Source organism: Triticum aestivum, chromosome 7D (assembly GCF_018294505.1).
Source record: "Triticum aestivum cultivar Chinese Spring chromosome 7D, IWGSC CS RefSeq v2.1, whole genome shotgun sequence".
Classification (NCBI taxonomy): Eukaryota; Viridiplantae; Streptophyta; class Magnoliopsida; order Poales; family Poaceae; genus Triticum; species Triticum aestivum.
The window spans coordinates 577787501-577801192 of record NC_057814.1 but is presented as its reverse complement, the minus strand read 5'-3'; the positions used below and the strand labels follow the sequence as shown (position 1 = coordinate 577801192).

The following is a 13692-nucleotide window of genomic DNA, read 5'->3' as shown; positions in this document are numbered from 1 at the left end:
GGATGATCTCCATTCTCCATAATGAAGAGTCAGAGTCTATATTGTTTTATGTTATTTTACCTTAAAGAGGGTATTTAGGTCCTACCTAATACTGATGATCATGTGCTAAGAACAAAGTAGGGTTGGTTCGATGACTATCAGGATGATGATCGTATGACTTGTTATTAATAACGAGTAGAAGTTGTATGATGATGATTAGTAGGACTTGTTATTATGATGATGCATGATGCGAGCATGAAGAGTTATTATATATCTGTGGATGAAATGAATATGGATTGGATTGAAGTGAAGGCAACATGCATGTGGTGCATGTCGAGTTTGGATTGTACTACTTTCGACATACACCACATGTTGCCTCACTTCAATCTAAGTCATGTTTAGGCATAGCAGTAGCAGTAGCACGGAGATAAGAGAGGACACATCTCTCTATTAGCTACCTATACCAACCTAAATTAACCCCCAAAACCCCTACACCACTTCCTTCCAAAAAAAACCAGCCGCTGAAATGCTGACGCGTGAAAGCTTATTGGTCCTGGTTGGTGCTACCAACCGGGACCAAAGGCCCTCCTGCCTGAGCTCGCCGGAGCGGCCACGTGGAGGCCCATCTGTCCCGGTTTGTATAAGAACCGGGACTAAAGACCTAGGGCATTAGTAACGATCCTTTAATCCCGGTTCTCCAACCGGGACAGATGGGCCTTATGAACCGGGACAAATGGGCCTTTTTCTACTAGCGCAAGTTAAGTGAGCATGGATGTTTGACTGGACTAGGTCACGAAATTCAGCCTTCTCTCTCTTTCTCTCTCTCTCCGATTCACACATTCCATGGGCCCTATATAGTACGGTTGTACTTATAAAAATAGTGTTCCAGCTTAGAGTTCATCATAGTTTGGCCAAACCAAAACTCTCTCTCTCTCTCTCTCTCTACATATATATACTGGAACTCGATTCTGGAGAAGCATCATCAGCTGTATGCGTACCACAAGCTTGGGATCGAGTTGAAGGGCTATAGCTCTAGCAGCAGGGGGAGATCGATCGATAAAGCATGAGAGGGTTCGAGAGGAGAGGCGTCCGGCAGTACAATCGGTCGGACGACCCGCGGATGCGGTGGACGGAGGAGCTGCACCGGCAGTTCATCGAGGCCGTCGACTGCCTCGGCGGCCAGGACGGTCAGTTCTTGCTTCTCGCATCTCAGATACATGATGTAGATCTCTCTCAACTCGGCCACAAGCATCACATGCATGGCGACCGGCTAATTGCACATTTTATAGCATGAAAATTTGGTGATTCCATTGATTTTTCACTCTCGGACGATCAATCTGTTCAAGATTCTGTGTGTTTTTTTCGGTGTGGATCGATTAAGATGAACAACATGAGATCCCCCCCCCCCCTCCCCTTTTTTCTTGGCTGACTATGAATTATTTGCTGCTCAAGGACGTCAATCATTAATTGTGCAAACGATGTTTAACACCTTCGTCGTCGTAATCTCTACGATGTTACTTTGGCAATAAATGGCAGCTCTCCTGTCATTTCGTCCAAAGAAAAATCTTTGGGTTAACCTTTCCTCACCTATAGCACACCATAATATAATTCAAAAGCGTGTGTATCCTTAATCCCGCATCGATCAATCATGTTAGCTCTCTCGATCCGAATTTTAACCAACAGTAGCAACTCTTTCTTCACGCCCACGTACGGCTGGTCTGGTGTTGACACTCTCTTCACATATCTGAATCGTCTGCAGAGGCAACGCCGAAGCGAATTCTTCAGCTGATGGGCGCCAAGGGAGTCAGCATATCTCACGTCAAGAGCCATCTCCAGATGTACAGATCAAGCTTTAGCAACACCAACAGCAACGGTGGTCCACCCAATGCATCTGTGGATCGCCGTCGGGGTCACCGTGCCGTCGACACGTCGTGGAATGGCCATGGGAACGACATGGCGGCGGCTTCGGATAGAATCGACGCTTCTTCTTGCACCGTGCCTCCTCGCGGCTGCCGCTCGTCTCCACCGTACCAAACGTGGGTACCAAAAATGGCTGCTAATTCAATTCTTTAACTGTAATTGGTGTGTTCGTGTGTGTAACCGATCGAGTTGTTAATCAAACGTACTGGTTGTGCAGTCCGACGATCGAGGGGGTTTTCAGGAGCTGGGAGCAGAGTAGAGGGAGGCTGCCATGGAACTCCATCATGCCATCAGAGAAGGTAGAAGTACAAGCAATGAAGTGTTTCTTTTTGTCTTGCTAGCTAGAGAAAAGCATGAATAAACGTATACGTATAAAAATCTATATGAACAAATCCAGAGGAAGCAAAGATTACGCAAAAAAAAAACTACATTTTATAAAAACCTAGGAGTACTCATCCTCTTGCTTTCCATCAAACGTTCATACATGCATGTGCTATATGTTGCCTAGCTAGAAGCTTCATGTTGTTAGTAAGTATAGTTCGTTAGGTGGCAGGCACCGGACTCTGCCTAACTACCACCATGGCATAAACACGGTGCCGTGTATTGACCGCCCACTCTCCAGTTCTGTTGTAATATCAGCACTGGAAAATATTAATCCGCCTGACATGGATAATGTTATTGCAGGCGACCGGTTCGGCACGTCACGCTGACAGCAGAACACATCAGAAGAATCGGCAGCCGACGCCAGGATGTGACCTGACGCTGTCGATCGGCCGGTGCGAGGAGGAGGCCATGGTCGCAAGCAGCGACACCGACGTCTCGAGCATGACCACGGAGGAGTCGGCCGCCGTGCCGGCGAGGGATCGAGGAGCCGACTACCACCGCCGCTCAGACACCGCTGGTCTGAACCTTGACCTGAACCTCGATCTCGCCGTCTCATCTTCTTGGCTCTGATGTGATCGATGGCCCCCTGTGTAAATATATAGAGATGCATCTTTGTATGTAAAGTTACTCACAGCTCTTCATATAGCTATCAATTTACCGATAATTCAAGGCAGAGCCCGGGCTCAGATGCACCTGTTCAGCAAAAAATTCAAAAAAAATACTAAAAAAATTCAAAAAATTCCAAAAAAAATTTCGGGTGGTAGATAATTAGGTGCGTGAGGTGCGCTGCAAAAATCAACTCGTTTGGACATTTGAGCAAGTCTGTGCAAAAAAGACAAATCGGATCAAAACAGTTTGTGAACAGTAAACTTTTTCACAGACCCCGATTTTGTCTTTTTTGCACAGACTTGCTCAAATGTCCAAACGAGTTGATTTTTGCAGCGCACCTCACGCACCTAATTATCTACCACCCGAATTTTTTTTGAATTTTTTTGAATTTTTCTAGTATTTTTTTTATTTTTTCCGTGAGCGCGGGTGCAGATGAGCCCGGGAGCCAAATCGCCGCACTCTCATTTTACCATAGATCGTGTAGACTGTAGAGTAGTGTAGTTTTTTCTTTGCGGGGGTGTAGAGTAGTGTAGTTTTTTCTTTGCGGGGGTGTAGAGTAGTGTAGTTGTAGTAAAATTGTGAGGTTTCTTGCTAGCCATATGAGTTTCCTTTGACAGACTGCCATACCATGCAGTACGGTTTCTACTGTTTTAGCGGCCTATGCATGCATGGTTTGAGCCTTTGTATGTACGTACATCACATATGTATATGTATATATGGTTCATTTTTCTATATGCACATTACATTACATACATGACATGTTTTAAAGTTAGGGGGCACTGTACGCTATACGCTAGGCTGTTTTCTTTCTTCCACCCGAAGAAAGAAGGTGATCTCACGAGCAGCCGCCGCTAGGAGAGCTCTTCCGCCGCTGTCCTCCAGCGGCTCCCCTCCGCCGACGAACTCGGTCGTTGATGGTGAGGAGGGTCGCCGGATCCACGCGTGTGGACCGTTTTTAGGCCTTCATAGTCTAGGTTGTTAGGCTGTTCATCGTCCTGGCTTCGGCGGCAGCGATGACAACGCTGAATAAAGATTCTTCAGATCCTTTCCCGATGAGGCGATCGGCCCTATGGTTGGGGATGGATTTAGAAACTAGTATGTTCAAGTAAGGATGACGTGACGGCGGCGGCATCCTCGTGGTGGACCTGTGTCCTCGGGCTCCGCCGTTGCGACGACGTTTGCTCCAGCGTCGACGCGGAGCTTGGGTGCTAGTTCAGGAGCGGATGCGGATTGTTGTCTGCATCGACGACATCTAGAAGATGATGGATCGTTTGCTGGGTTCGTGGTTCATGGGTGGCAGGTATGGTTTCCTCCTCCAACGCCTTAGTCGTGCGGGGTGCTAGATCTGGAGTTTGACGGTGTGTTCGGGTGTTGCACCGGTCTGATTCGTTCAACGGTAATGGTTTCATCTTTGGTGAGCCACCTTGGAGGTCCGCAAAGCTGCATTTCAGCGATGGAGCCGCGTCGTGCTCGGGTGAGGAGGTGATCTGTAATGTTTTTCTTTGGTGGCTGCTCTGGTGGTGCCAGAGGCAGGTGACGAGCATTGGTGTCAAGCTCAATGGTTTCTTCAATCTTGATTGTAATTTTCTTTCTTGGTTGTTGTTCGTTTGTCCAAAGGCTAGCGTTCCGTTGCCTTTTCAGTTTTGTCAGGTCGATATGTACATGGCTTGTACTATGATCCTTATGATGTAAATGAAAACGTATTACGTTGCAAAAGACCATTACATTACATACATTAAATATATAGTCATTGTATGCATGCACATTACATGCATATTTGAGCCGTTTTATGTATTTACATTACACACAATGTTCGTGATCAAAGATCATGCGCATATATATCATCCCGGACACTTTGGGCGCGAGGCCTGACAAACTGAATGTGCCACAATCGTGCATTTCAAGGTGTAGCATGTCCAACTAGTTTTGCTTAGTACGGCGATGTAGAAACTATCAAGAACTTGTGCCCCCATGTTGCACCGTAGAGGGCGACTTCAGCCTTAACCCTATAGCCTCTCCCGTGTCTCTCCTTGCTGGCGTCAGCAGCCGCGAGGCCGCTACCGAGTGTTTGTCGTTCTATGAGTCTTAATGCACGGGAGCACTCTTTTTGTTTGTTTTGGTTGCGCTTTTCAAGTTCCCTTCCATGTGGGGCTCTCTTTTGGCATGCCTTTGGTGATGATGTAGTGCGGGGTTGTAGTTCCATGATGCATTGATTGTTTATGGCGCATCCTCGAGGTAGGTACCCCAAATAAATCTAGGGGATATGTGTGTGTGGGGGGGGGGGCAAATATGCCTCATGGTAGGTTTGGTGGTGGCCAGGCCTGACGCCAGGTGATGCGGAAAAGGGTGTCGGGTGTTGTTCGTGTGGGTATCGTTGATCAGGAGCTTAGCTTGGATCTGGTTTCAAATATTTGGAGAGTAGCACACGGTGAAGGTGGTGAGCTGTGGGGTGTGCCCATTGGTGCAAGTTGGAGGGGATCATGGCAACTCCAAGTGAAATATTGTGCAAGTATTGAATAGAACGAACTATAGCGATGCGCACTAGTACCATTGACATCAGTGGATGCATGCATGTGCGTCATTGCGACGTTGCTCTCCCCCATGGTCTTGGGTGACCAACCAATGGAGATGTTTATTGTTCCCACTCTTTGGACGTGGCTCGAAGCCGACTGTGGTTGGTGGATTGCTGACGAGGGGATATTTGGGCATCTACTTTGGATTATTTAGTGTGCAATGTGTGGCAACGACTGTGGTGGCAAGAAGAGTATGGTATTGGTCTGCCATTTTGTCACAAGGCCGGATGCGCAAATCGAAGTTGTCATGTCCCGAACACGGTGGTCCAAAATAAAATGAGTTCAGCATAGGAGGAATTGTATTGAAATTAAATAGGAGGTGGTGAGGTTCGAATGGGTTGTTTAGTCCACCACTTGTGGTACTAACCAAACCAATAAGAATACATACCTTTCTCAACATAGTTAGAATGATTGGTGTATTGGTGGTAGTTCATGATTGTTGAAATTGTTGTATTAACCACGACGGTGGTGACTATGTCATTTATGGATGGCCTCGATGGATAATTCTTCCCAACTTGTGTCAGTTTGTGATGATGGCACAGGTCATGTGGTGGTGCCTTTGTGTGGGGGTGCTATAGGTTTTGTTCTCACCGGTCTATCTTAAGCTAACATGCAACTTTTTTTGATTCACTGGTAAAAGGCAAAATAATTCACCAAGGTTCATGGGCCAAATTGGTCTGTGGGCCTAAGGCCCGGTACGCCAAGGCTCTTTGGGCATCTCGGATTCCGTCCAAAGTCTGCATTTTCCTGTGGCAGGCTGCTCAAGACCGTCTACCAACGGCCATCAATCTTAAAAAGTGTCATGACTAGAGCAATGGTTGGAGTGTTATGGGCGATGCGCCAGAGGGCACTAGTCACATCCTGTTCCGTTGTACCCCAGCTAAATTTCTCTGGAGTTGTGTCCGAGATTGCTTCAGATACAACCAGAATCCTAACTCTATGTTCGATATCCTTACACTGTTAAAATCCACCTGAGGTCAAGAACGACGTTTAGCTTGAAGAACATTTAGTGCCTCAGCTTGGACGCTTTGGACTACTCAGAATAAGTTGGCTACTGAGGGAACTATCCCATCCCACCATGCTAACTATATTTTCAAATGGTTTCTACTTATACACGGTTGCGGTTTCTAGGGAAGAGGAAGGGTAGTGATGCGGTGGCGAACATTCTTCTCAAGATCAAGCAGCTTCATACCTACCACAGGAGCTAGATCAGCCCGTCTCGGTGCCGTGCTAGTGCTCTTCTATGAGTCGCACCTTGTGTCCATGGGTTTTTATCTTTGCTTTACTTTCCATCCTTTCGATTCATGGTCTGTATGTACTTTGGTCATTATTGGCTTTATTTGTTTAAAACCGGGCACTTCTTGTGTTCGTTTCAAAAACAAATCGCCATCAAACTGGGAAACTAAAGCTCAAAAAATTGGAAATAAACTGGATCTCGAAGCAAAATTTGGATTGAATGTTAAATAATTTGAATCGAATATGGACGCTCTCAACAACCGAGCTAACTCAACACTTCCTACGATTAAAAAAAAAACCCTACTAGCCCTACCCTTTTCCCTCCTATTCTCTCTCAATATCGATGAAATTTTTGGTAAGCGGCCATGACGCTTGTGTACCCAAAGCATGAAGAACCTGCTCTCTGAATTCCCAACCGTCATGTTTCCAACGCAAAAAAATTCCAGCCGTCCGATCTTTCACGGACGGCATAGATCTACTGGATTCCATTCCAATTCTCCCAGCGACGTACTTTTCCAGAAAACCCTCTCGATTTTTTGCCTCTCCACACCAAGCCCTCCTCGGCGGGGATTGTTTCCAAGAAGTTAGGGTTGGGATTGTCACGGCGTGCCCTCCTCGGCGGCGCTCCGCCGGCGCCCGAATCCCCTCTCCAATCCCCAGCGCCACCAAACTCCCGCCGCCTCCTCGCCCCCCCCTCCCGCACCGCACCCGCCGCCGCCGTTCGCTTGCCGCCGGCGAGGGGCGAAGATGTCGGTCCTGATGGTCACGAGCGTGGGCGACATCGAGCTGGATCTCCACACCGACCTGTGCCCCCTCACCACCAAGAACTTCCTCAAGCTCTGCAAGTAAGCACCCTTACATAGAGCTCGTTCTCTGTGCGGTTTCTTTTGGTCTGTATGCGCCACACGGCCGGCTTCTAATTGATTGATTTCGTCTCTGATTAAGCGGGCAAGTTCGCTGCCAGTTTGGCTGTAGTTTAGTGTTGTGCGGTGCCTGGATTGATTCGAGATTGCCTGTAGCTGTAGGTGCGACTCGTGTGTCCCCGTAGCTCTGCGAGTCTTCCTCCGGTGCTCGTTTCTGGTTGCTTAGTGATACCGTGAACATCTTATATAAGGTCAGCTGCATTGGGGATCAGCGGATCGGCCTCTAATTTTACCTCATTTCAAGCAGGCGGAGCTCTAGTCGCCATCTGATGCTTAGTGCTGTTATGTTTGATTTCATAATTATCTATGACATTATCAGAACTGAATAGAGATTGTGCTGTGGGCCTTGTGTGCCTTATTGTGATGTAGCTCTTGTTTGTTTCTAGTGGCTTGTTTCCAACCTGCTGTAGTAGATTTAGGATTCCAGATTACAGTGATTATAGATGTGTCTGCTGTTCTTACCACACATAATGGACGGCAGGAGTTCATGGAGTGAGTTGATTATTAGTAATCAGGGTACTCATTCTTTGACATTATGCTTTGACTTAAACAGAATGAAGTATTACAATGGGTGTCTGTTCCACAAGGTGGAGAAGGATTTCTTGGCACAATCTGGAGACCCGACAGGAACTGGCAGTGGTGGTGATTCCGTGTACAAGTGAGCATTGTTTTACCAAACTCTCAATATATGTATTCCCCTCAATTTATGTTTTTGTGTGTGCGCGTGCGTGTGTGTTACTAAGCTCTGAACCATATAATTTGGTCTTTTGTGTTCGATATTTACTTGAATTTAGGCTGGCTACTACTGTCAAAGATATGTCTGAAAGCTGAATCTTCTTTCTCCAGGTACCTTTATGGTGATCAAGCTCGATTTTTCAATGATGAGATCCGTCCGGAATTAAGGCACTCAAAAACTGGCACTATTGCTATGGCAAGTGCTGGTGAGAATTGCAATGCCTCACAGGTACAATATTACAACGCTACCGATCTTTAATTTTTGAGGACATACGTCTGCCTGTTTTTAACTTCTTAATATCTATTTTTGATTTTTTTTAGTTCTACATCACCTTGCGGGATGATGTCGACTACCTTGACGACAAGCACACGGTTAGTAGTACCTTATTCACAGTTTTCTTTTTTCCGGCTGGGTGAGAGGTTGATAATTCCTTCAGTGAGTTCATCGTTTTGTTCTGTCAATTGCAGGTCTTTGGGACAGTTGCTGAAGGTCTTGACACACTGACAAAGATAAATGAAGCATATGTTGATGATAAAGGAAGACCGTTCAAGGACATAAGGTAGAATATTCACACCTGTGGTAAATTGCATATAGGACATTATCGGGCTGTTTGATTTGGTGCCCTTGAGAATCAAAAGTTTGGCACCCTTCTCAAGCTGTGGCTGCTTAATTTTTTTATCTGCTATATGGTTTGATGTCAAAATTTTAGGTTATGTTCTATCTATCCCCCAGTTCATTTTTGGAGCCAAATGTGGCAAACCTGAGCTGCCAATTCGGTCTGCAGAATTTGGCTTGGTTACCATGGGCTACATTTGGGCAAACACCAAACAGGCCTTTTTCTTTTCCAGCATTAACTTGCTTTCATTCTTTCTGCCTGCTGACTGTTCGCTAATATTTTTATTGACAGGATTAAACATACATATATCTTGGATGATCCTTTTGATGATCCTCCTCAGCTTGCTGAACTTATTCCTGAGAATTCTCCATTAGGAAAGCCACGTGATGAGGTAAGTCGAGTTATTTCATTTGTGTTCATTTCAGTAAGATCTCGAGACGAATGCACCTGTCTCAGTGACATCCTTATCTTGCCTTCTTGGTGTGCAAATTCACAGGTTGCAGAAGAGCGCCTAGAGGACAGCTGGGTCCCTCTAGATGAAACAGTGGATCCTGGTCAGCTTGAGGAGTTGATCCGCTCTAAAGAAGCACATGCTAATGCAGTGATCCTTGAGAGCGTAAGTCCTGGTGCCATATCAAAACCAACACCTTACTCGTTAGTACTCCTAGTTACCATGTCGTGTTTATGACTGATGAAACACCTGTTGTATTCAGGTTGGAGACATTCCAGATGCTGAGGTCAAACCACCAGATAATGTCTTATTTGTTTGCAAGCTCAACCCAGTGACACAGGTTATTATTAGTTTGTAACCGTTTGCATAATTTTCTGCTCCTTTAGATGTTCCTTTTATTTATTTGTGCTGCCTCTTTACATGTAGATTTTCTTCTGACACTTCTGGTTAAGTTGCTAAATGCTAATTATTTGGACGTCCTAAAACTGAACTTATTACTTTTTGCCCATCGCTTTTTAACAATGTTTCTGGATAAGTAAGTTGGCTACTACAATAATTTTGCAGGATGAAGATTTATATACAATCTTCTCGCGTTTTGGAAGTGTGACATCGTGAGTGCCTTTCTTAATCTCAACTAACACATGCATATCCTCGTTTATGCTGCCCTTAACTTCACATACTTTGGTTGCAGAGCTGAAATAATTCGTGACTTCAAGACTGGGGATAGTTTATGCTATGCTTTCATTGGTATGCATATTCCCTCTAAACTTTTATACTACAGTGAAATGCCGCGAGGAAGCAATTGTGTAGAAATAGCAATGTTTTATTTATGTAGGGAGTCTTGGTTCCAGTTTGTCAATCGAACAGTTGCACATGTCTGGCCATTTAGGCCTACGATATGGTCAATGGTGTATGCACGTTTAAGTTTCAAATGTTACTAGCCATGGATACAATCGCATCATGTAGTTTGCTAACAAACTGGTAAATGAATGAGCTGTCGATCAGCAGCAGCAGGGAGTCCAAACAGAGGGAGATTTATGCATGTTTGATGTTACTAGTCATGGATACAATTGCAGAGTGTAGTTCGCCAACTAACTGGTTAATGGACAAAAATGTCTTGTGGATTAGCAGCACGAGGGATGCCAACTGAGGAAGACCACTAGTCTTCGAGGGAACACTGCTGTATTAAGGATGTGTAGGATTTTTTTTTTGAGCTTAGGATGTATAGGATTATATAGGAGTCTAACATGTTTGGACTTCACATCATGCTAGGGTGTGCCTAAGGGTTACCCATGCACAGCACTATATAAAGATGCTATTTCATAATCAACCAAGTATGAAGAATTCTATTTTCTCCCACTTGAACCTTTCTCTACCTATCTCCCTACAGCCATTCCATCTGGCTATCTCCAGCAAGGTAGTTATATTGTTGTGAATCAAGGTTCAGAACAAAATTTGTTGACAAGCAACTGTGCTATTGCTTGATGCCTAACAACTGAATGCTCGTTGAAGAAAACAGGAAATAATAAACATTAAAATATGTTAGCTACCTGTGCAACTTCAGTGTGATCACTTTTATTTTAAATAATAAATGAAAATCTTAGATGCAGAGAAGGCTCTAGATGGCACAATTGTTGTCCTAGGGTCTAATTTTGGTACAGTATAAAGGCTACAATTGTGGTTTACTAATATATCTTTGACGACACTTCTCGTTCCACCTGTATTAATCATCGTAGATGCACATTTTAATAGAAAATGCTAACTGTTTCTCTTGATGATTTTTTTTCCAGAATTCGAGGAAAAGGAGGCATGCGAACGTGCATATTTTAAGGTTAGCATCCAACCTGTATATTCCTGTAATTATTCTCACAGCTCCTTCTATCATAATTATCCACTAATTTGCATTTTGTTACTTAGAGTTTGTGCCTCTGTGTACCATGTCAGTCACTCTTCGTTGATAAAAGTCACAAAATTGTTGGTGCTTTGACAATTCAGTGTCGTCTTAGAATGTTTACTTATGCCCTACACTTTCATTGATTATTGGTATTTCCTATGGTAGCACTATCTAGAGAACACTACTTACTCCATGCTATGCTTGCAGATGGATAATTGTCTGATTGATGATCGGAGGATCCATGTTGATTTTAGCCAAAGTGTTTCAAAATTGTGGGGTCAGTTCAGACAAAGTAAACGAAATGGAAATAAAGGTACAGATCCTGACCGCGGATTTTTTTTCTTCATGATTGTTGTCGTGAAATGTGGATTATCTTTTATGTGTAAACAAAGCTCTAATGGTTAGCTGGGTATGGGTAACATAGCAGCATTAGATGTGAACGGATTATGTGTCCTACAACTTCAGAAAGGAAATGTGAATTCGTTTAAGAAAACTTCTGAAATTGAACTCTACTGCGAACCTAATTGGCTAATTCTAATGCCTATGTAAAATCACATGAGTGGAACATAGTCAAGGATGTAACAGTTCCTCTGCAACCAAAGATGACATCATTCATACTATGTTAAATGGCTCTTGTTAAATTTGTTATAAAAAAACTTCTGGAGCATGCTGAAGGTACCCAGAGAAGTGCTTGGAAAATGTTATCAGTGACCAATAATTTCTATTGGTTTGGCAAGTATCGCAAAACTTTGTTAGACAATTGGAGATATAATCAAGTAGCTGCACGTTTTTCTGCCACCTGGGTCCCACATGTCAAAGTCAGAAATGTGTTTCAAGTTCTCCTTGGGCTTTACAGCATGTGTCTACAATTCTGATATTTGTTGTTCAAGCACCCTGCAGAAACTCTCGTCAAATGAATAATGTGCGACTCTGTTATTTCTTATTGCAGATGGTTGCTTCAAGTGTGGTGCTCCAGATCACATAGCCCGAGATTGTGACCAGGATGGTGAGCAGAAACCTAAAGCCCCAAATTATGTTCTGAAAGATGATAACACTCAACGAGGCGGGAATAACCGTCGAAGGTCACTTCTCCTTCTCTTCTCTTAGACAATATTTTTACAGCGTTGTTACATGCTCTGACAATCTACTCTCATGTTGCAGTTATGATTTCGTCTTCGAGGATGATACTGCTCGTCGCAATACGGACCGAAGAAAGGTTCAAAAAGTAGATGACCAGAGATCGCAACTACCGCCTCGTGGTGACCGCGATAGGAACAGCAGCAGGGAGAGAAGTCAGAACGACGAGAAAGGAGTCCGGCAAAGCAAAGAAAGTGCCGTGAGCCGAGGAGGTCGGAGGCCAGACGACCAACACAATCACGATAGATCTAGTGGTCGAAGCTCCGGTAGGCACGATGACCGTGACTACAGCAAGCAACATAGCAGGAGCAGAAACATGGACGACGGTGAAGAAGAGTACAAACGGAGATCAGGAGCTGGTCGATACGACAGGGATGATAAGCCCAACGGCGAGCGGCGCCACAGGGACGATGATGACCGTGGGAAGGGCGATCGCCACAGGAGAGACGAGCGTGACCGCAGGGCACGGAGCCCTGATGCTGATAGACATAGGAGGGAAGAGGCCGGACACCGCGAGGCGAGCAGGGACAGGGAGAGGCGGCACCGGGATGATAGATAGATGTTGGCTGCTGTATCGCCTGCCAGTTTTGCCCTCGCCAGTTTTCTGCTTACGCTGAGTTTACGATGTAAGCTTGAAAGGCGTAGACTGTACAATATGGGAGAACGGAAAGTTTTCATCACATTTTCGTTTTCAGAATGTTGTTTTTAGATAAAAAGAGAGAACGTTTTGTTGTGCGGAATTGAACTGGTGGGTTCAGTTTTCAACAGTTTATAACTGATCTCCCGTGTGCTGTACTAATGCTCCCGTCTGCCGCGAACATTTCTGCTCGTTTCTTCAATTTTTTGCAAGTGAAATGAGAATCTTACCTTACCTTTTTCTTCCAGTGATTTTTTTTTGACAAGTGAAATGAGAATGTTATCAGTTTTATGCTTAAAGTTCTTTTGGGCATTGTTTGGTTAGTAGGCTTTTTTTATAAAGAAATAGAAGGGTTATTACGGGTCTGGCAAATGTGGTTTCTTCGTCAAATAGCCTAACACCGTTATCGCTTGTCCTTTTTTTTCCACAAAATTCAGTTATGAAAAGGGACAAGTGTTCACAAAATTTCTCAAGTATGTTAAATAACCTTTTTGAGGGGATCTTGCATGTTGGATCATTTTGCGTGGTCGATTTAGCTGTTTTTTAAGAGCAAGATCGCTTTACTAATCCAGGATTTTGTGTATGGTAGATTTTTTT

At 44.5% G+C, this 13692-nt stretch overlaps 2 protein-coding genes across 2 annotated transcripts; both read left to right on the top strand.

Annotated features, from left to right (window-relative positions):
• Window positions 1-873: 873 nt before the first annotated feature.
• On the top strand, window positions 874-2947 carry LOC123170050 (myb family transcription factor MPH1). Its single transcript, XM_044587897.1, has 4 exons — window positions 874-1166; window positions 1739-2015; window positions 2117-2198; window positions 2584-2947. Exons 1-4 carry the CDS (start codon window positions 1043-1045, stop codon window positions 2851-2853), a joined length of 753 nt encoding a protein of 250 aa, XP_044443832.1. The 5' UTR covers window positions 874-1042; the 3' UTR covers window positions 2854-2947.
• A 4296-nt stretch (window positions 2948-7243) lies between these two features.
• LOC123165763 (peptidyl-prolyl cis-trans isomerase CYP59) lies at window positions 7244-13335 on the top strand. Its single transcript, XM_044583484.1, has 14 exons — window positions 7244-7546; window positions 8178-8282; window positions 8471-8588; window positions 8681-8731; window positions 8828-8919; window positions 9268-9367; window positions 9473-9592; window positions 9690-9767; window positions 9992-10038; window positions 10119-10174; window positions 11218-11258; window positions 11529-11634; window positions 12271-12403; window positions 12483-13335. The coding sequence occupies exons 1-14, from the start codon at window positions 7449-7451 to the stop codon at window positions 13015-13017; spliced, it is 1680 nt and encodes a 559-aa protein (XP_044439419.1). The 5' UTR covers window positions 7244-7448; the 3' UTR covers window positions 13018-13335.
• Window positions 13336-13692: the final 357 nt, after the last annotated feature.